Source organism: Rhinopithecus bieti, unplaced genomic scaffold (genome assembly GCF_001698545.2).
Source record: "Rhinopithecus bieti isolate Rb0 unplaced genomic scaffold, ASM169854v2 scaffold_46259, whole genome shotgun sequence".
In the NCBI taxonomy this organism is placed as follows: Eukaryota; Metazoa; Chordata; class Mammalia; order Primates; family Cercopithecidae; genus Rhinopithecus; species Rhinopithecus bieti.
Window position 1 is genome coordinate 1358795 of NW_016818844.1, and position 23272 is coordinate 1382066.

Here is a 23272-nt window from a genome sequence, read left to right on the forward strand (position 1 = left end):
ATTTAGTGTAATTGCTGATAAGGTGAATTTATATCTGTCATTTGGATACTTGTTTCTATGTCATGTGTGTTTTTCTTTTTCTCTTCCTCCATCACTGCCTCTTCTGTTGTTAAGTGGATATTTTCTAGTTCATTCCTTTTGTGTTTCCTTTACTGTACTTTAAAATTTAATTTCTAGGCTGGGCATAATAATGGCTCATGCCTATAATCCCCATATTTTGTGAGTCCAAGGTGGGTGAATCATTTGAGCCCAGGGGATTCAAACCAGTCTGTGCAACATAGTGGGATCCTGTCTCTACAAAAAATATAAAAATTTTAAAAATTAACTGGATGTGGGAGCACATGCCTGTAGTCTCAGCTACTTGGGAGGCTGAGTGGGGAAGGATCAGTACAGCTGGGGAGGTCGAGGCTGCATGAGCTGTAATTGCCCCACTTCACTCCAGCCTGGGTGATGGAGTGAGACCCTGTCTCAAAAGAATAAATAAAATAAAAATAAAATGAAATTTAATATTTTAGTGATTGCCCTAGAGATTACAATTAGCATATTAAAACAATCTAATTCAGATTAATATTAGCTTCATTTCAATATTATATAAAAACTAACACTATTACTCTATTTTATCTCATTTCCTCTGTGCTATTCTTTTTATACAAATTGTATCTTTATATATTATAAGTCCTTCAACATAGTTTTGTAATTCTTGCTTTATGATTTGTCTTTTAAAACAGATGATATGAGAATAAAGGAGCTGTATACAAAATATGTTTATACCATAAAGAAACTTCTTCTACTATACAGAAATCAATTGCCCTTAGAACCTTTCTTCGTGTTATTATTATCATTGTTTTTGTCATTCTGGGGATGGGGAATGATACGTCTGTTTAATGTTTAGGTAAGTTAAGGACCTCTTTTGTTTCTGAAAAAGTTCTTCAATTATAACTCATAATATTCCTTAGATTCCATTATTTCTGTTCTGTTATTCAGGAACACTAATTTGTGTAAAAGATTAAGGAAAAATAACCTAAAAATGATAATAACAGTCACACACAAAACACACATAGAATATACACTGACCGTACAACATACGAAGGTGATCTTCACAAAACGTAATTAGGTGAAAAGCAGAACTGTCATTTGGGTGAACAAGCTTTTTGCAATATTGAATTTGCCCTGTTTAAATTCCTTCCTTGCTTTGCAATACCAATAATGTATTTTATTTTACTACATTCTAAGCAGTGTTCTGGTGCCGCCTAGTGCTACAAATGAGTAAAAGCCACTCTGTTTTTTCTTTTTCATCCTTTCTCCTCTGCCCACCTTTGCTTCCTTTATTCATCTCGTAATAACTGGCATTTTCTATTTCACATTTCACTGTCTGAATTATAATATGTGCTTAAAAGAGCCAAAAGATGTAATTTAGTTTTTATGCTTACTCCTGGGTAGAGTTAAACACATTTGGGAAAATATCAAATTATCGTGGAGTAAAGGTTTAGTATTCTACCTATTAGGCATTTCTTCATTAATATAGTCTTTTTGTTGCATTTCCCTTCTTTGTGCTAACTGAATAAGGATTAGCCTACCTTTTCTCTGCCCCTTCCACCTTCTTTCAGTTCTGTTCTGTGAGATCCTCACATCATTATAAATAATCTTTGCTTTACCTCTAACTCCTATACAAAATAATACTACCCCATACTCATGCTCCTTTGTGTCACTTCTTCACATGTGCTTAGACCATCATGTCCACTGTATAATTCCACCTCCATTGGAAATGCATCACTTTATATTTCTGACCCCTTTAAGCAAGTTTTAAAACAAGTTTATGACTTTTAAGCTGATATAAGTAAAAATGAATAATAAAAAATAGATCATTCAAAAGAAGCCAAGAGAAAGCAAAGAAAAACTGAAAAAAGACAAACTGAAAATCATTATATGATTAAATCCAGTACTATTACAACTGCATGAAATGTAACAGACTAAATATTCTAATTAAAGTCAAAGATTATCAGATCAAATAAAAACCATATCTCAACGATATGCTGCTTATAGGAAACAAACATAAAGATAGAACATAAAGATACAGAAAAGTTAAAAGTAAAATGATACAAAAAGATATAACCATATAGACACTAACCAGAAGAACCCTGGGATGACTGCGTTAATATCAGACAGAATAGAATTTAAATTATAAAAATTGCTGGAGATATTCTGCATGATTATAAAAGGTTCATTTCTTTAGAAAGATATAAAACTTTAACATAGTGTGTATATAATATGTATATATGGTTTTATAGATATATATGTACATATATTTTTTGGGACAGGATCCCACTTTGTCGCCCAAGCTGGAGTACAGTGGCGTGAACACGGCTCACTGAAGCCTTGACCTCTCCTGCTCAAAGGATCTTCCTACCTCAGCCCCCGCAAGCAGCTGGGACTATAGGCACATGCCACCACACCCAGCTAATTTTTGTTTTTTTTTTTTTGTAGAGACAGGATTTCGCCATGTTGCCCAGGCTAGTCTCAAACTCCTGAGCTCAAATGATCTGCTGGGACTACATATGATTTTATAATGATCTTTGATTTCTTACTTAGTTCTGTAGGAAATACTCTGAACTCTAAATAATTTTAATTATTTGAAATGTATTGAGGCTTGATTTATGTTAAATAATATGGTCCATTGTGTGTGTGTGCATTTGTATTTGGCAAATCTTAAAAAGGATGACACCTCTGTCACTAACTGATAGAAAAGCAGATGAAAAGTCTGTAAGGATGAAGAATATTTGAGCAAATTATTAGCAGATTTAACCAGTGGACATTTATAGAATACTGGACTTTTAGCATGCAGAAAATCATTCTTTTAAGCTGACACACACATTTACAAAACTAATCATATACTTTGCCATAAATCAAGTCTGACAGTTATTAAGAGTGTGTTCTCTGGAATTAAATGAGGATGTAGATTATTAGGAAGTGCTCATATATGTCTATATATACTTAGAAGCAATATATTTCCAAGTAATCTATAGGTCAAAGGAATCCTAATGGAAATTAGAAAATATTCTAAACTGAATGTAGTAAAATATATTGAAATTTGTAGAATGCAACTAACGTCATACTTAGAGGAAAATGTATAGATTTAACTGTGTGTATATATATATATGAGGAAGAAGCAAAAAAAAACACATGTGAAGCATCCATCTCGAGAAGGTAGAAAAATTAGAACAAATAAGGCTGAGACACAGTAAAAGAGAAAGAAACATAAAGAACATAAATTGACAAAATAAAAAAAAATCATTTGATAAAGAAGATGAAAAAGTTGAAATTGTTTGAGAAGACTAAATAAAATGAGAGATTCCTAATGAATAATCATGAAAGAATGAGATGGCACAAATAACTGATTTTAATAATGAAAAGGCACAAACCACTGCATATCTTACAAACATTTTTATTAAATCACAAGAGGACAGTATGACAAACTTTATACCAATAAAGTAGAGTACTTAGATCAAATGAACAAATTCCTAGAAAAAAATATATTTATCAAAAAGGTAAAACAAGTAAAAAAAACAATTAGACCTAAAATTATCAAAGATATTACATTCAAAATTTATCTCAATGCTTCATCTGATTTGGTTATTCTCTAGGCCTGCTGTTTTGTGAACTGTTGTCCTGGAGATTGTTTTCTAATTTTCTCTCTCTCTTTTCAGTTGTTTGTTCTTGGCTGGGTGCAGTGGTTCACTATAATCTCAACACTTTGGGAGGCCAAGGCGGGGGCATCACTGAGGTCAGGAGTTTGAGACCAGACTGGTCAACAAGGTGAAACCTCATCTCTACCAGAAAAAATATATATATAAAAATTAGCCAGGGGTGGTGGTGCATGCCTGTAATCCCAGCTACTCAGAAGGCTGAGGCATAAGAATTACTTGAACCCAGGAGACAGAGGTTGCAGTGAGCTGAGATCGCACCACTGCATTCTGCATTCTGCATTCTGCATTCTGCATTCTGCATTCTGGCTTGGGCAATGGAGCAAGACTCTGTAAAAAAGAAAAAAGAAAAAGAAAAAGCTTGTTCTCTTGGTCCCATGCTTTATCTTTCTTAGTATATTCATTCCTTTTAATGAAGCATATTTTCCAGTAGCTCTGAGAAAGGGTGTACAAGAATGTAGCAGATATTTGTGGTGCCCTCCATCACACAGATTAGGGCTACCCTCACATGTATGATTGATTTTTGGATGTTAAGCCAACCTTGAATTCCTGGGATGAATTCTACTTGGTCATAGTATGTAATCCTTTTTATATGTTGCAGGACTCAGATTCCTAATATGTTTTTAAGAATTTTTGCTTTTGTTAAGGCAGGAAAATACATGGTCAAGTTTTCATTTCCTGTCATGTCTTTATCTGCTTTGGTATCATATTCCCCACTCAAAACCATTCCCTTTCTGTGGCTGCTGCAAGTCCTCAAGGCTCCAGCTCTTTCCAAACTGCCCTGCCATGGATCTATCTCTTGCCACCAATCTCTGGCTTGTGGCTTCTAACAATACTACTTGTTTCCACTGTTCTTCCAGTCCTAGGAGTGGTAGGTGCATATTCTGCTTTGTATGATCCCTTGTTTGCTTTTTCAGCTTTCTCATTTCCTGTGTAAACTTATGTATGCTTTGAAAGCTAGAGAGTTGCTCCTTTCTTCCCTTCATTGATATAGAAGGTTTAGTTGGAGATACAAAATTTAGTTAGGAAGCCACTTTGATAGTTCAAGGGAGAAATACTGAGGATTTGACTTGAAGTCGTGGCAACAGGGATAGGGCAAACATATGTAGTTAATTATCATTTGGAAATAAAATTGATAAGACCTGGTCACTGACTGGATATGGTAGTGAGAGAGAGGAGGATGAGAAGAGGAGGAATTTAGGTTTCCTCCTGGTTCTAAGTGACCAGGTGGATTGTGGTTTCATCAGCTGAGATCAAAATACAAAAGGCACAATGGGAGGAATCGCAGTAAGGGAGAAGCCAGTGAGTTCACATTTGAATATGTTGAGGGCCTATGGGTAGAAGGGCACCCAGCTGGATTTAAATCTGAAATTCAGGAAAGGGTTAGGGCTGAATATAAAGATTTTAGAGTCTCCAACATATGCATTATAGTGAAAGCTATAATGATGCCAGGACAGCAGAGGAGTCAAGAAGAAGCATACTTAGTTTTGTTTGTTATTTCTTTTTTTTTTCGAGGTGGAGTCTCGCTCTGTCACCCAGGCTGGAGTGCAGTGGCATGATCCTGGTTCACTGCAACCTCCACATCCTGGGTTCAAGCGATTCTCAGCCTCCCTAGTAGCTGGGACTACAGGCACCCACCATTACGCCCGGCTCATTTTCGTATTTTTAGTAGAGATGGTGTTTCATCATGTTGGCCAGGCTGGTCTCGAACTCCTGACCTCAGGTGATCCACCCACCTTGGCCTCCCAAAGTGCTGGGATTACAGGCATGAGCCACCACGACTGGCCAGCATACTTAGTTTTTAATATTAAAAGCCAATCAGTCAAAACAAACACTTTCTTGACCATTGCACCTGCAATTAGATCACACTCACCTCCATGGCCGGGCTCCTCTAAGGAGTGCTGATTTTGCCTCCCTCTACTTTTGCATTCACTATGTATTCAATCTTTGGTAATACCACACAATTAGGCACCTGCCCACTTTATCATCTTCAATCTTCATAATGGCTGAGGCTATGTCACATTAGGTCACTCCTAATGGCTGTGTCCTAATAACAACCTTTGTACTTGGCCTCTTCTATGGCACTTGACACTATTAATCACTTCCTTCTTGAATTGTTCTTTCCCCATTTATTAGATAATATCAGATTCACCTTATTCTCCTCCTTTCCTCCCTCTTTTTGTCCTGCCTGTGTGTTTAATCCTTGTAATTCACAGCCCTCTTGGCTACATTCTTTTCTGGGACATTATCATCCCCTTTTATGGGATTATCTGCTGATCTCTCTCAAGTATAAATCCCTATTTCAAAAACCTCTCCTAAGCTTCAGAAACATTCTCTCCCCGATGGCTTGCAAAGTCCCTAAGCAACTCAAATTCAGTGCAGTCATCTTTTGCTGCTAACCTTCCTATATCTTATAAATGGATTAATTTTACAGTATAGTCATCTCAACCCAAAATGGAAAATCATAACATTACTTATCCCTTTATCTCCACATTGAATTGACCTCTAAGCCTTAAGATCATATATGATCCCTCAACATATTGTCCCTTCCTGCTGGTTCAGGTGTTCAGCATTTGCCCCTGTACTATTGATCATGTCACATGCATGCTTTAGCCTTCCAGTTCTTGTCCATTGCCTAGGATAAGATCTGAAGAACTTTGTATGGCTCAGGAGACTGACCTCTGCTTATCTCATTAAGTTTCCTACTGTTCCATTTCTCCCATTCCCAGCCCTACCTTCCAGACATGTTAGACTATCCTGACATTTTCCCCAAATTGCCATGCTCCTCTTTCCACACATACATGTTCCTGGGGAACTATTTACACTTACTAATTTCTTCTCCTGAGCACTTCCTGCATGCCTTCATTCTTCTTAAGTGCTGACCCCAGACGTTCTATTAATCTAAGCTCCACCTGGTCCTCTGGCACTGATCTTCTGTCCTCCCTGACTTTTCCTCCTCCACTCCCTGTGGAGAGAGCTAGTATTTAGCTTTAAGACCCAGTTCCCTGGTGCTCATTGACACCACCCCTCCTTCACAGACTTGTACATGTCTTCTGCACTGCACAGTGCCCCAGTGCTTCCATATATCTGGAAATGTGTCCATTTCTACAATATGATAACAGGCAGCACATTTTATTGGAAGTCTTTTATTTTCCTGCCTCCTCTTGTAGTTTGTTAACTCCTTCATGGTAGGGACTATATTTGACTTACATTTGCTTTCTTAGTCTTCTGCAAAATGCTTGGCACCCAGAAGGTGTTCAGTAAATATTTGATGAATCAGGATGAGTGAACAAGGGCACAACCTCCATGTAGAAACAGATTGTTGCATGACCTTTCCTCCTGTATCCATGCACATGACAGCGCTCCTCTAGTGTGGAGTTTATTGGTTGATTAATCCATTAAACATTTATACAGCACCTGGTAGTTTACAAATATTTTGAGCAGATATACAAAAAAGCCCATTTGTTTACAAGCTGTGTCTTTGAGAAAATTACTCTTCCAGTACAGAAAGAAGCCATGTTCCATTTTGATGATTCATTCCTACTGATGAATGTAAAGTAGAAGGAAGAGTGGTTATGGCTGATGGCAGACACACCATAGTGAGGCTTTTGCTGTAACTCAGTGGCCTTTCATGTCCTGGGCCCTTTCCTCATGATGGGCCTGTCCTTACCTTGTTTCAGCCTGGGAAGGCTGGTGTGCCTTTACTGGGCCTGACTAGGGCGTCCACAAGCAAGTGCTGCTGCAGACCAGAACATGGCCAGGACACAGGCAGGCACACGAGTCAGAGGAGTGTGATGTGTTGGGACAGACCAGGTAAGGATGATGCAGGGAAGGCATGTTGGGAATCATGGAGCCCTCTAATCTTTGTCTCTCCCTAAGGCCCGAGCTCACACACACGGGGCTTCCGCTCCTCATCCCAAAGGAAGACAAGCTCCCTTTTATCTCTTCCCTTTCCAAAACCCACTCTCAAAAGAGAATCTGAACTGTATCCACTGTAAACGATAAAATATATAATAGCTTAAAGATTATTAATTTTTTGTCCAGTGGGTCTTCCTATCTAAACAGCATAGAGAGATTTAGATTAATGTTCTAAATAGCCAGTTAAATACCTGGGATTATGTTCTAGGAAAGAGATAAAAAACTAAAGAGCCTAACTGAAGCTCCTGAAATTTTATCAGGAAGGTGGTTATCTTCTTTCTCCACCAAGTTGGACAACAGGGAGTGGAGGAGGAAGTCAGGGAGGACAGAAGATCAGTGCCAGAGGACCAGGCAGAGCTTAGATTAATAGAACGTCTGGGGTCAGCCCTTAATTAAGGAGAACGAAGGCGTGCAGGAAGTGCTCAGGAGAAGAAATTACTTTGAGTGCTGAGTGACAGGACCTTGTATGAGGTAAACATTTGGGTGCAAAAAAGGACAAGGACAAGGAACATGTCCTGGTCTGTGCCTTCTGCATGAGAACACCTTTGCATGTCCCCTAATAGGAGGATCGGAGAGAAGGGGAAGGGAAGGGGGGAGAGGCAAAAAAAAAAAAAAAAAAAGGAAAAAGCGAGAAAGAAACACAGAGAGAGAGAGGAAGGAAGGAAGGAAGGAAGGAAGGAAGGAAGGAAGGAAGGAAGGAAGGAAGGAAGGAAGGACGAAAGGAAGGAGAGAGAAAAAAGAGAGAGAGGGAGGGAGGGATGGAGGGAGGGAAGGAGGGAGGGAGGGGAGGAAGGAAAAAGAGAGAGAGAAAGAGAGAGAGAAAAAAAGAAAGAGAGAAAGAAAAGGCTGGAGGGACTCGGAAATCCTTCTGGCCCCCAGCGAAGGCTAAGGAGGGACTGGGCGGGCGCTGGGAGGAGCCTCGGAAGCATCCTCTGAGCAGCCGCCCGCCTCTGAGACACGCTGGGAAAATCCTTCCTCCCTCGGACATCGGCCGCTCACCTGCCCGGCCAGGCAGCAAGCCGGCTCCGGCCGCCCGCGCGTTCGGCGGGCTCGAGGGTCGCCGGCGGAGAAGCAGCTCCAGCTTCAGCCGTGGGGTGGAAGTGAGGCGAGCGGCCGCGGCGGACGGCGGCGGCGCGGCCCGCGGGCCCAGGTGTTAGCCCTGAGGGAGCCCGGGGAGCCGGCCGGGGCGCGCAGGGTGCAACGGGGCGCGCACCAGCCCCGGGACGCAGCCGGCATGGTGTCCCAGGTGCTGCAGCTGCTCCGGCAGGGCGTGTGGGCCGCGCTCACCGGGGGCTGGTACCACGACCCGGAGCAGAGCAAGTTCACCAACAGCTGCCACCTCTACCTGTGGCTGTTCCTGCTGCTGCTGCCCCTGGCCCTGCACCTGGTGAGTGGGGAGGGTCAGGTCCCGGGGAGCTGTGGGGATGGAGGGAAGGAGGAGAAAGGAACCACAGACGTGCCATCAGCCTCACGGAGTTTCAGGTTCGTAGAGATGCTTAAGAGATGGAAGGGGAAGGGCTTCAGAAATTTGGGACAGAGAACGTGCAGGGAAAGGGGGCTGTGAGGATTCACTGGAAAAGAAAAGAAGTAGACAGGACTGCGGGGGCTCGGAGACTCATTAAGAATTGATGCCGGATGTTAGGATGAGTCACTCTCCTTGTGGCAGGGAGCGTGCAGCTTGTTTTGTAGGTGGGTAACTCTAGGCCTCAGAGCTGGGTAGCTTGGGATGTTTGGTGTGAAATACTGTAGATTGTAGCCAAGAGGCAAAACGAAATGTGAAAAGCAAACTCATTTCAGTTGTTGGCCCCTTTTTTTCCCCTCTCACCTTCTTTCTTGTTTTGCTTTGGGAAGGCAGGTTCAATTATCAATTACTCACATTGTAATTTCTACACCACTGTGTATAGGAATCTGTAGGAAGATATAATAATGGATAAATCCAATGTACTTTATGCTAGACAAAGTATTACAACATTTAGTTGGGGCTTGACATTTTAGTGGGGTTGTGGTAAGTGAGTGCTTGCTGAAAAACTACATAGATGACCTTCTTAGGTAGATTATACATAATTAAAACAATGGTTTACCTTCTTTGAAAAGCTGTACAGGTAAGGGGTTCCATGTCTTATTAAACTTTACGTGCCAAGAATCTAATTTTGGTATGTCTGTTGGAGAACTTTATTCCTAACACGTTATTTGATCATGGGTTTTTTACAGCAAAAATTGTCAATGAGTTTGCATGACTGGTGGATTCCGAGTTTGACATTTGTGATTGGGTTCCTCTTTACTCTTTTTCCGGCAGTGTATCCAAAGGGTCAGAACTCTGGGTGTGAAGCCATGATGCTGGGGTTAAATTTTGGGTCTACTGGTTACCAGTTCTGTGACCTTGGGGAGGTTATTTACCATCTCATTTTTCATTTTCTTATCTGTAAAATGAGAAAAGGTAAGAGTACCAGATTTATAGATTGTTTTAGGGATTAAATAAGATAGTACATATAAAGCCACAGGTCTGACTTGAACTGAGATTGGACTCAGACCTGGGTTTACAATTCTGTTCTGCTAGTTATTAGCTGTTTGATCTGATACTGAACTTTTCTAAAACTTAGCGTTCATATCATTAAAATGGATGTAATCATCATAATCACCACTTCACAGAAAAATTAACCAAAATTGTATATAAAAAGCATTAAATACGGAAACTACTTGGAAACCCTTCAATAAATGCAAGTTTCTTATTCTTTCTGATTTTGTGCACCATTTTCTTAACCCATTTTCTTTAGCCTGTGGGTCCCAGTGTTTCCCCTTTTCCTAGAGGGACAGCATAGCAAAGTCATGAGGAACGCAGCCCTCACCAGGGTGAAATCCTAGTTCTCCTTACTAGACCTAGTATGAGCTTGAGCAAGCTTCACCTTCCTTGTTTGTAAAGCAGGGATAATTATAGTACCTCCCTTATAGGGTGAATGTGAGAACTGAGTGAATTAATAGATGAAAGTACTCTTAGTACCTGTCACACACAGAGTGCTTAGTAAGAGATGCCCTTTTTTTCCTTCCCCAGCTTCTAAAATCTCTCCATCCTTATGTTTTCTGATTCCATTTAGCTAGAATTAATTTCTCTTCTTCCTTACCCTTATACCATTCTGTACTTACTATTAGTTTTACAGCATTCTGTAGTTGGACTATCAGCATTAATAGTACTTTTCGAATTCTGTCTGGTACTTAGTTGTAGGAACATGTATTTCACTTCTATGTCTAGATCATAAGCTTTTTTGAGGGCGTGGGTTTTTATGTTGTTTATTCATCTTGGTTTTTCCTTGTGCATAGCAGAGTGCTCTGCATTTGGTAACACTGATCTCCTATATAATTAACTTGTGTGTCTCTTTCTTTTCCAACTAGCATTAAATAGTCTACCTCACTATGCTTTTTGAATATTTCCTGATAATGAAAGCAATATATATTCCACTTATAATCCCACTCCTCAGAAACAACCACATTAGAATTTAATGTTGTGTTCCTGCAGATGTTTTTTTCTATGCATATGGGCTCATTTTTGTAAAACTCTACTTAAGATTTGATGTCTATGTATGGTCAGAACCCTTAATTTCTACCTAACTATGCTTGATTTAGATCTTGTGTTTGTGAGTAGGAAATTGTCCTTCGTTAACTTGCTTTTCGATCATATTTAAATGTAATTTTCAGCTAAATCTCAAAATGTTAGAAAGTAAAATCTGAGATCTTAAATAATTTTACTTTTATATCAGACTTTAAAGAATGAAACAGATGTGCCCAAATTTTTATATCTCTATGCCAGCATGCCTTTAACTATTATAGAATAATTGTATGTGGGTGCAGCTACTTTTTAATAGATAGCCTGTCTTATTAAAAACACGACAGGTTATTTTTTTCTTGCTTTAGTCTTCTGGTTTCTGAAAGTGCCCTTGAAATAAAAGGCCCTCTTCCCCAGTGGAGGCTTTGTACTTCAGATCTTGGTGCTTAAATATATTCCTCTGCACTTCAGTGTTGTCTGTGATTGTTAATGTCTTTTTCAATTTGTTCATTTACAGTCATTTGTTCCAAGAAGATACTTGACTAGTTACTGAAAACAGGGGCTTAGTCAAAGTTCTGTGAACTTCTCTGTTTTTTGTTTTTTTTTTTTTTTACAATTTTAGTTGAAACATGTTTAAGGAAGTTTTGGTTGGGCACGGTGGGCTTATGCCTATAATCCCAGCACTTTGGGAGGCCAAAGTGGGTGGATCCCTTGAGATTAGGAGTACAAGACCAGCTTGGCCAACATAGTGAAACCCTGTCTTTACTAAAAATACAAAAAATTAGCTGGGCGTGGTGGTGCATGCCTGCAATCCCAGTGACTCAGGAGGCTGAGGCAGGAGAATCGCTTGAACCCTGGAGGCAGAGGTTGCAGTGAGCCAAAATCACGCCACTGCTCTCCAGACTGGGTGACAGAGCAAGACTCTGTCTCAAAAAAAAAAAAAAAAAAAAGGAAAGAAAGAAAATTTCACTATTGAAAAGATCCACTTTTTAATTTAACAGATACTTTGAGTATTTTAAATATTTTTATTATTAATTATTGAGGCAAATTTCTAATCCCTAGAATGTACTTAGATCTGGGTGATAATGTGGGAAATAGTGATTTATTAGCATTTGTAAACTATGTATATATCTGTGAGAAATGTTTGGAAATGTACAACTGAAAACAGTAAGTCAATTTGGATAACTTGGAAAGAGTTTTACTTTAGTTGATTATCAACCTCCTTTTCTTTTGGACACACTGAAAGATGATTTGTCTTGAGAGATATTTAAATTGTCACTATTACATGTGTTTTGTCTTTATTCTTTTGAGATGATAATTAATGGAGATTCAGAGCTGAGTTTTCTTTACAGCAGGGGTATATGGGCACCATTCTGGCCTTGTGTCAGTTCTGAGAGCATAAGCCTCATGTCAAAAGACACAGTTCCCGTTCTTCCTCTTATCAATTGTGTGGCCTTGTGCAAGTCACCTTACTTCTCCAGACCTCAGTTTTATCATCTGTAGAATGCGGATAACACTTTCATTTTATAAGTTTAGCAACTGAGGTCCAGGGAGAGTCAGCTGTTTGCCCACAGTCATCTAGATAGTCAGTGGTAAAATTCTGCATTTAGCTGAGGTTCTGTAGCATCCAAGCCTTTGGCCCTTCCAGGACATTATGCTGCCTGACATAGTACATATAAGAACACTTTGAAGTCTGTGAAACTGTGGAGCCACCTACAGTGGAATTATGATTATGCCAGTGGCATTGTGGTCAGCTCCACTGGAGAGGAAGAGTTGAGTGACGGGAAGAATGAGGTGGAACTTTCACATCCTTCCAGACCCCATGCATGGCAATATTAGACTTGAGTTTCCAGGCCTGACATATGTGTTTGGATGGGCAGCCCTTTCCACGCTTGTGGACAGAAAGCCTGTCTTTTGTTTTATGGCTGGAGCTTTCTGTTTCCTTTCCTTTAACTTTAGCCAGACTTGTTCTGTTCCCAGTTCTGCTTTTTAAAATTTAATCTTAGAGACTTTCTTTGATAAGACTTACATCATTTCTAATTACCGTAATTATAATTAATAGGATTATCTGTCAAGCGCTAGCATAGTACTAGGCAAATAGTAAGCACCCAACATATTCTGATTGTTATTACATCTAATTGGTGACATTTCTATGAGAGTCCGCAGTCATTTCCCATTCTGGTATGTCATTATTTTTTCTTAGATCTTGCATTCCTCTTTTTTCAATCAATATTTTCCCAAGATTTTACTATAAAAAGTTTAAAACATACAACAAAGCTGAAATAATTTTATTGTGTGCAGCCATATACACAGCACTTTGATTTTACCCCATGAATATTTTACTATACTGGCTTTATCACCTACCTATTCATTTGTACATCCTTCTATCGATCCCTTATTCTACTTTATTTTCTTAAAACATTTCAAAGTAAACTACACACATCAGTCTATTTCTTCCTAAATACTTCACCTTGCATAATAAATGACAGTTTGATGGAAATTTAAATATACTACATTTTAAAGAAAGTTACTGTGGAGCTCTGGTTGTGGGCCCCATGGACTAGGCATCTTGGATTATTCTACTCCTTCACATCCCTAACCCCCATAACAAGGCTTCCTGAGGCCTAAGAAATGAAGGCGCAATTGAATGTTGAGGTTTGAGAATAGAATTTAAGGTTTTGCATTTCTTTGACCACCCTTCCTTCCTTCCTTCCTTCGTTCCCCTGATCCCCCCTCCATGCTTCACCTAGACTTCTTCTCCTAATTTTAACATATAAGATGACTTTGTGTAAATTATGGAAAGGCAGCCTCTGTGAAGAGGCAGCCTTTCCTGGCCCATTTAATCCTGTCAGCAGGAGACCTTTGTGCAGAATGCAACCTGCACAGCCTTGCATAGCAGGCTTGGCCCATTCCACTTGGTGGTTGTTATTCTCTTGAACTGCTTGGCATGTTGCCGTTCCCAAAAGGTTACCTCTGTTCTAGTCAGTCCTAGCATTTATATCCAATTTCCTCAAAAGAATGGCTTTCTCTGTTAATGAATCACATAGTCCGTGCTTTCTTTCCTTTGACTCCCAGAACCTTGATATTTGGTCCTTCCACTTCTAGGGGCCTTATTTATTCTTGCATTGAGATGCCTAATCCTTTGTAGTATCTCCATAATTTACCTGAATGTCTGGCTTCCTGCCTCCTGCCCTCACCTGCCTGAAGCAGAGTTGTATTTGAGGTGAAGAGCCTGAGCATGGAGTTGCTTAAAAGGCATGCTTCCTTGGTCCTGGGCCTCCAAAAAGAACTACAGACTTAGTCCCTCCAGCTTTGGGCTGAATGCCCAACCATGCAGTTGTCTCTCAATTTTTGCTTCTCCAGGTGGCTCTGTGGATGGTGTGTGCAGAGGACTTGCCTGTGTGGAGGGCTCTGCTTTCCTGGAGTCCCTTCATTTGCTGCTGGGGCAGCCGTCTCCAGTCTTTTCAAACTGACAATTCTTTTATTGAGTCACAGTTGCTCTCTTTCTGTACAACTCCTCCCATTTATCCTCATCGTGTGCCGTTAGACACATGCATGTCTGCGGGCAGGATCTGTGTCCCCAGGTTGTGTTTCTGTGTTTGTTTTCTCTTTCCATTCTGGCATTACAAGTTCATAACAAATTTTCTAGTAGTTGAACTTATGTCTCTTTCCCCATTCCCAGCTTTCTTAGGGCTTCTTGAGATTTCCCCCCATTAGTGACTGGTTGTATTTTGAATGGTTCACTCCTCAGATACCTGGCATTTTTCCTCAGGGTAATGTCTAATAGTTTTTTTTTTTTTTTTTTTTTTTTTTTGAGACGGAGGCTCGCTCTGTCGCCCAGGCTGGAGTGCAGTGGCCGGATCTCAGCTCACTGCAAGCTCCGCCTCCCGGGTTTACGCCATTCTCCTGCCTCACGCCTCCCGAGTAGCTGGGACTACAGGCGCCTGCCACCTCGCCCGGCTAGTTTTTTTTTTGTATTTTTTAGTAGAGACGGGGTTTCACTGTATTAGCCAGGATGGTCTCGATCTCCTGACCTCGTGATCCGCCCGTCTCGGCCTCCCAAAGTGCTGGGATTACAGGCTTGAGCCACCGCGCCCGGCCATATTTCATCTTCTCTAAATCTCCTTCCTGTGCTCTCTGCAAGAAGAAAATGGACTCACTTTTAATGGTATTCAGATTTTTCCATACTTTTTGTCTGGTGCATTTTCTTCCTCTAGCATTTACAATCGTATTATGTTACTATTATTAGAATAGGTAAGAATCACAGCCAACACTTCTGAGCACATATGAGGCAGACACTTTTGTAAGAGCTTTGCAAGAAAGAAATCATCTCACCTTCCCCAGTGCCCCAGTGAGGCACCATCATTATTCCCATTTTACAGTCAATGAAACTAGCAAAGAGAGGTAGGTAAACATGCTTACAAATACATGACTGTCATGGCCTGACTAGGATTAAAGCCCAAGCATTGGAGTTCTTAACCACTCAGCCATATCACTTCTAACAGGTAATTTTACAATGTGGGCATATTAGTCCATTTTCATACTGCTATGAAGAAATACCCAAGACTGAGTAGTTTATAAAGGAAAGAGGTTTAATGGTCTCACAGTTCCACATGGCTAGGAAGGCCTCACAGTCATGGCACAAGGCAAGTGAGGAGCAAAGTCAGGTCTTAATGGTGGTAGACAAGAGAGCTTGTGCAGGAGAGCTCCCCTTTATAAAACCATCAGATCTCGTGTGACTTATACATTATCATGAGAACAGAATAGGAAAGACCTGCCTCGTGGTTCAATTACCTCCCACTGGGTCCCTCCCGTGACATGTGGGAATTAAGGGAGCTACAGTTTAAGATGAGATTTGGGTGGGGACACAGCCAAACCATACCAATTGTTATATATTCCTTGCGCGTTTGCATGAAGACATACGAACACTAAAAATGTACAAAAGGATGCATAACAAAAATATAACTTCCCTCTCACACTTATTTCTAGTTTCCCACTTGAGATGGAACCACTATACACAGCCTCTTGTATTTTCTTGCACTGGTATTTCATACACGTGTGAATGGAAGTTTGAATGTAAGGGGTCCTGAGTGTAATCGTAAAGCAATCTTATTTGTCTTCCACTGTTCCTTTCAATTTGCCCTGGACAGGAGTTTTTTTTCCATATCCCAGATAAAAACATGGGTAAGCCCCATGACTTCAGATCACAGTTTATACACATTTTATGATGGCTTTAAGCAACAAAATACAGACTTGATTTAGATTGCAGAATGTGCAGTTCTATAGCATAACCAAAGCTTCTATCATCCAGTCATTTCCAGGTAGGAAGGGACATGATGATGGCACAGTCTTTCCTGCTCTCCTCCTCCCTCATGCGTTGACTGATGTTTCTGATGTCCTTGGCTTTGGCGAGCAGGACGATTCTTTGTTGACTGTACAGTGGTAAGCTGGCCTGGGGCTCTCAGAGCATGGCACATGTTCCCTAGTTGACTCTCTGGAGAGCTGCCTTCACACACCCTCAGAGACCCCGTTCTCCTTGCCAGCCTTGTCTCTCTGGCGCTTGTCTTGATGAGGGCTGCTGTGTCTTTGCCCTGTCTAGTTTCTTACTCTGTCCACCTCCAGCTTTCTTCTGCTCCAGTATCCTCTGCTCCATAGCCCGTTCACACATTGTCTAAAGCGATCTGTACAGATTTTCACATACAGAGTCCATGTCAATGTCCACATATTCTTTTTCCCACCACATTCTAGGAGGACAGGCCAAGCTCGTACCTCCATCAGAGCAGCTAGCCAGCCAGTCTCTGATCTTTCATCTTTTCTAGGAGGGAATCAGACAGCAGTCCACTGTGCCTTCTACCCCCACCCAAATGGTAGGGGACTCATAGCTTTCTAAGTGGTCCCACTGAAGGCCTTCTCTCCTGAATGAGGAAGGGGATGGGACACAGGATTAGCTACACACCAGTAGGCCTTTCCAAAAATTTTCATATACCCTCTTTTTCTAAATTCTATTACATCATTTTGAGTAAGGAATTTAAGATCATGTAACTCATCCTCATAATCTATCTAGAAATGTCGGTTGTTTGTCCTAGAAATTTACATTGGAATCTCTTATCCATCCTTCCTTGGTTCCTTGGTCAACACTTCCATTAAAAATGGTATACAAATGTGTAATCATTTATGCATACATAGCCTTGTTGTCCCTCTTGACAGAACATCTTGGAGATCATGACACAAAGAGCCTCCTCATTATTCATGTCTGCATAGTATTCCACTATTTCTATAAAGGGCAACTTATTTGATTAGTCACTATTGAAGAATAATTAGGTTTTCAGATGATTTTTAACCTAATGCCATTAGTTGGATATGGATCAGTCAAGATGTGCTAGCTTATGCTGAAATAATAACCAACCTAAACATGTGTTTGGCTTTACCAAGTTATTTTTTGTTATTTTTGTTTGAGATGGAGTCTCTCTCTGTTGCCCAGGCTGGAGTGCAGTGGCACGATCTCAGGTCACTGCAACCTCTGCCTCCAGGTTCAAGCAATTCTCCTACCTCAGCCTTCGGAGTAGCTGGGATGACAGGCATGCACCACCACGCCTGGCTAATTTTTTGTATTTTTAGTAGAGACGGAGTTTCACCATATTGGCCAGGCTGGTCTCAAACTCCTGATCTTGCGATCTGTCTGCCTCGGCCTCCCAAAGTGCTAGGATAACAGGTGTGAGCCACTAAGGCTGGCCACCAAGTTTATTTTTAATTTTTAATGTTATTATTATTTCTTTTTAGAGGTAGGACTCATTGTCACTCAGGCTGGAGAACAGTGGTGTAATTGTAACTCATTGCAACCTCAAACATTTGGGCTCATGTGATCCTCCCACCTCAGCCTCCTGAGTAGCTGGGACTGCAGGGTGCACCACCACATCTGGCTAATTTCTTATTTTTTTGTAGAGATGGGGTCTTGCTATACTACCCAGGCTGGTGTCAAACTCCTGGCCTCAAGTGATCCTCCCACTTTGGCCTCCCGAAGTGTTGGGATTACAGGCGTGAACCACTGCACCCAGCCCTATTTTTTATTTATACTACATGTCCAACATGGTCCATTGGGGTGTCAGGGGTATAGTTAGCAGGGGGTCCTGCTCATTATAGGTATTTAGGAACATGGGCTGTTTGAGTCTTCATTTTGGGGTGACTGGGAGCATTACTCGCTATCATCCCCCCATGACCCTGGATGATCATACCAGTCACTATGGTTGAGGGACACTGAGTGGGTGTCATGGTCTGGCTCTGGAGGCTCCTGCCTGGAAATGGCAAATACCTCTTGCCCTCAGACTTCTTTGTCAGGGAATGTTGCATGGCCACACCTCACTTCAAAGGGAAAGGAGAGTGCAGTTCGACCCTGTGCCTGAGGGACTAACTGGACATGTTTGTTGGAGAGCACTTATGTCTATGACAACAGACTGAGTGCCAGATGTTCTGCTGGATATTGTGGAGACGTCAGGAGAACAAGGTGGATTGATGTCTTCTCCCCATGCAGTTAGCAGATAAACAGGCATGAGTAACACAGTGATAATTGTTACTGTAGGGAAAGTACAGGTGCTGTACAGTAAAGATGGGAGGTGGAATCTTGGCATGAGTACTTAAGGAAGGCTTCCCAGAGGAGGAAGTTATTTCTCATCTGAAATCTGAGTAGGAGTTAGGCAAGCAAAGATGAGTAGAGGAGGAACAGCATTTCATGCAAGAGGAACAGCATGTATTAAAGCTCTAAGGTGTATGAGAGTCTGGCCATTTTGCTGTACCCTTTAAGAATATGTGAGAGACATAAAGACACATGACCCCTAAAAACTTCACAGGTGTCTCTTAAGGAAAAGAACATTCTCCCACATAATTATCACACCCAGAAAAGTTATTGATATGATGGTATTGTCTAATATATAGTTCCTATCCAAATTTCCAGTTATGCCAATCAGTAATGTCTTAGAAAGCTGGGGTTTTTGGTTTTGTTTTTCTGTATCCAAGATTCAAACAAGGATCAAACATGGCTTTTAGTTGCCACATCTCTTGATTGTTCTTATTCTAAAATGAGTTCTCTAAGCCTCTGGGTCAGTGTTGTGTCCTTGTCGTGCATCACATCAGAGGGACAGAATTCTCCCACCTCTCCCCAACCCGCGTCGTTGGTTAAGGTAGTGTCAGCCAGATGTCTCTATTGTAAAATTACCAGTTTCCCCTTTGTGTTTAGTGAGTAATCTGTGGAGTGAAACCTGGAGATTATATATATTGTATTTCCAAAAGTCTTTCCCCCAATAGTTATAGCATAAATTGATGATTCTTGACTAAAATAATTATGACAATGGTGGTTGCAAAATGGTAATATTCTAATTTTCTTCCCACCTTCATTAATTGGTACTCTTCTGCAAAGAAGATTTTTTTTTCCTATCCTCATAGTTTTGTTGCACTTTTTAGTGTGGTCTCATAGATTCATTTTTTAATTCAATGGGAGTATAATCTATGCCTATCATCCTTCTTTTTGATGTTCAAATGATCAAAACTTTGGCAAGTGAGACCTTCTTCATGCACATTCTGAGTTTTCTTGGATATACCCTCATCAGTTTGTGAGCACGTTATTGCTTTCTGCTCAGAAAGATATTCCTGGCTTAGCTTGTACTTTCCCTGCCCCAGCCCTGGAAGAATCAGCCATTTTACCAAGGAGCCATGATCCTTGTGGTGGGGAATTACATTTGGAAACCAAAATCTAGGGCTGCAGTAGTTGCATTTGTTGCTACTAGTTGTCTTTGCCTCTAGACCCTTTCAGTAGATACACCTAGAAGATTGATCAATTTATAGGTTGAATGATTGAATAATCAATTGAAGTTTATTCTGAGACCATCAAACCAGTCCATATCAAAGGACTCTTCCTCTGCTTCCATTATTTCATATTTATATCTCCCTTCTCTCACAGTGAGAACTCTAGCTCACAACAATATCATTTGCCCAGTCCTAAAATATACGCACAAATTCCTACTCCCATAACACCACCCTAGACACATCTTTAAGGAAAAGTTCAAGACTGTTTAGAAGTTATTATTGTTATTGTTTTTAGAATATGCATCACCAGTAATGTACTGATAGAGTAGCATGCTCAAAAGTTACTTTGATGAATTCTTTTCTAATTAATTTTTGGTTCATCTTTGTAGTTATGCTATCATTTGATATATAGTTAGGTTCACTTGTAGCTATATAATTTTAGCTTTTCCTCCATCCTTGCTGATTTAATAATTTATACCAACAGGAGGTATAAAACATTAACATAGTTCACAAAACATTAAAAGGTGTGCTGAATTACTTTATCAAAACGTTTCTCTGACTGCTGGATGGAAAAGTAGATCAAAGAAAGGACAAAAATAGAAATGAGAGGTTCGGTGTCTATTTCAGTCACCCAGTCAAGGGATGGTGGTGGCAGTAAAGATGGAGAATTGTGGATAGATTTTAATAGGATTTAATGATCAGTTCATTTTTAGGGTAGAGGAGTAAGGATGGGGGAGGAATCAAGGGAGATGCCTGATTATCTGGTTTGAGCCAGAGGTGTATGGGTTGCCATTGACTGAGATGAAGGATGAAAGAGGATAGTTGGTAGGGAAACCAAACACCTAATTTTACACAGAGTAGCTTGGAGTTTCCTTTTAGGTATCGAAGTGGAGATGTTGAGTAGATAGGTGGATATAGGTGTGGGGAGTTTAAAGGAACAATCTAAGCTAGGGATACGGATTTGAAAATCATCAGCATAGAGATGACATTTACCGCCAAGGGACTGGGTAAGACTTCCTAAATAGAATGTGTAGAGAGGGGAAAGAGTGCTAACAGTGAGGCCCCAGGAGCCTTACACTCAGAGGCAGGGCAAAGATGAGGCGTCGGGAGACAAGGGAAGAGCCAGGAGAGCTTTTCTGCTGTGAGCACCTGTGTCGCTCGCTGCTGAGAAAACAGGAAATTGTGGTTATTTTTTGTTTTTAGAGACATTGACAAGAAACTTTCAGTGTGTATTGGGGAGTAGAAGCCAAACTACTGTGGGTTTAAGAGGCCATGGGAGGTGAAGACATTTCTTTCAAGCAGGGAGCAGAAAAAGGGCACGCTATCTGGAGAGAGGTTTGGGGTCAAGGGGGTTTATTCCTCCCTCAAAGTCAGAAGGTCCTTGAAAGTAGGGCTGTGATTTGAATCCCCATTGGTCCTTGGAGTGGTGCTTCATATACAGTGGATGATCTAATCGCTCTGCATTAATGGAATCTAACTCCATAAGGGAAGGCACAGTTTTGGTAGTGCATATTACGGACTGTGGTCAGACCCACTTCAGTAGACTCACCACAAGGTTGTGGCCAGAATCCAGATCTTTAAAAATGGAGCTGAAAAACAGAGACATTACTCTTGGAGTTGGCTTGCCTTAAAGTTCAATTTGCCATTACTTTCCAGATAACCTTTATTATTTATGTAGCAATTATGTATTTCCTTGTGGTTCTTATATAATAATTTATTTTTTTTTTCTGTCATGGGAAACTTGGACTTCAAAAAATTATCGACCATTGAAGCAGGCAAAAATAAATTTTACCTCATTTCTTATTATGGATTGATATTAAGTATAAAAGGGAAGTATAGAAGCTTTGGACTGTGAAGGACCTTACGCATTTCTTATTCTTATCTCTTAGTCTCTGATATGAACATTTAGATTGGATTTAGTGTGTGTTTCAGTTCTTTCCCCCAAATCTTTACCATCTCAAAAGAAATGCCAGATAACTAGTAGCCCACTGGGATACAGTTCCCTATCAGTAGACACGTGTTTCTAGACTAGCCTTGTCTTTTGTTATTTCTGCTTCCAAGACTACAACTAGATACTTAATAATCAGGAAAGAAGAAAAATTCCTGAATATAAGAAATGGCCCTGAGTAACCCCTGACACAAATATTTCGCTCAGAAAACAGTTGCCTGGTTTGTTTCAGAAATACTTTTTCTTATTATATATCAACCCCTATGACTGTGTTCACAGGCAAAAAAACACTTTGCTGTGTTGCTCTGTTGCACTTTGCTCCTTCTTACAACAGCATATCTGAATTTATTATTTCATGGTGTTGATGAATGATGAATAGATAATGATGATGATCATGATGGTGATGATCATGAGAGACGTGGACATTTAAGTGCTCTTTATGTGCCAGTGTATTAATTATCTTATACTTATTATGCTTAATCTTTATAAAAATATTATTAAGAATTATTTTTCTCATTTCACAGAAGAAACAGAGATTTACAAAGGCTAAATAACTTCCAAAGGTTGTACAATTTGCTAAATTGAGAAAAAAAGATGTAATATAAAATTACTATCATAAATATTTATTTATTGACCAATATTTTTGACCAGCTGTTTGCTGGATACCAAGCTGGGTGCTGAGGGTGTAATGGAGAATAAGACAGACCTGGCCCCATCCTCATAAGACTTACCATTTTTACATGGCTCTAGGAATAAATAAGAATCAGTAAGAGAGGGCCAGGTGCGGTGGCTCATGCCTGTAATCCCAGCATTTTGGGAGGCCGAAGCAGGTGGATTACTTGAGATCAGGAGTTCGAGACCAGCCTGGCCAACATGGTGAAACCCTGTCTCTACTAAAATACAAAAAAAAAAAATCGCCAGCCATGATGGTGAGCACCTGTAATTCCAGCTACTCCGGAGGCTGAGGCACAAGAATTGCTTGAACCTGGGAGGCAGAGGTTGCAGAGATCACACCACTGTACTCAAGCCCAGGTGACAGAGTGAGACCCTATCTCCAAGAAAAAAAAAATTGGGGCATGCACAGTGGCTCACATCTGTAATCCCAGCACTTTGGGAGGCCAAGGCAGGTGGATCACGAGGTCAGGAGTTCAAGACCAGCCTGGCCAACATAGTGAAACCCCATCTCTACTAAAAATACAAAAATTACCCCGGTGTGGTTGCGGGCACCTGTAGTCCCAGCTACTTGGGAGGCTGAGGCAGGAGAATCGCTTGAACCCAGGAGGTGGAGGTTGCAACGAGATGAGATTGCACCACTGTACTCCAGCCTGGGGTGACATAGCGAGACTCTGTCTCAAAAAAAAAAAAAAAAAA

At 40.6% G+C, this 23272-nt stretch overlaps 1 protein-coding gene across 1 annotated transcript in view; it reads left to right on the forward strand.

Moving 5' to 3' along the window:
- The first annotated feature begins 8617 nt into the window (after nucleotides 1-8617).
- PCNX2 (pecanex 2) overlaps nucleotides 8618-23272 on the forward strand; it is a 295611-nt gene continuing 280956 nt past the window's right edge. The window contains exon 1 of the mRNA XM_017857713.1: nucleotides 8618-9006. Within this exon, the coding sequence (XP_017713202.1) occupies nucleotides 8854-9006 (153 nt within the window). The 5' untranslated portion in view covers nucleotides 8618-8853. The remainder of the gene's footprint in view (nucleotides 9007-23272) is intronic.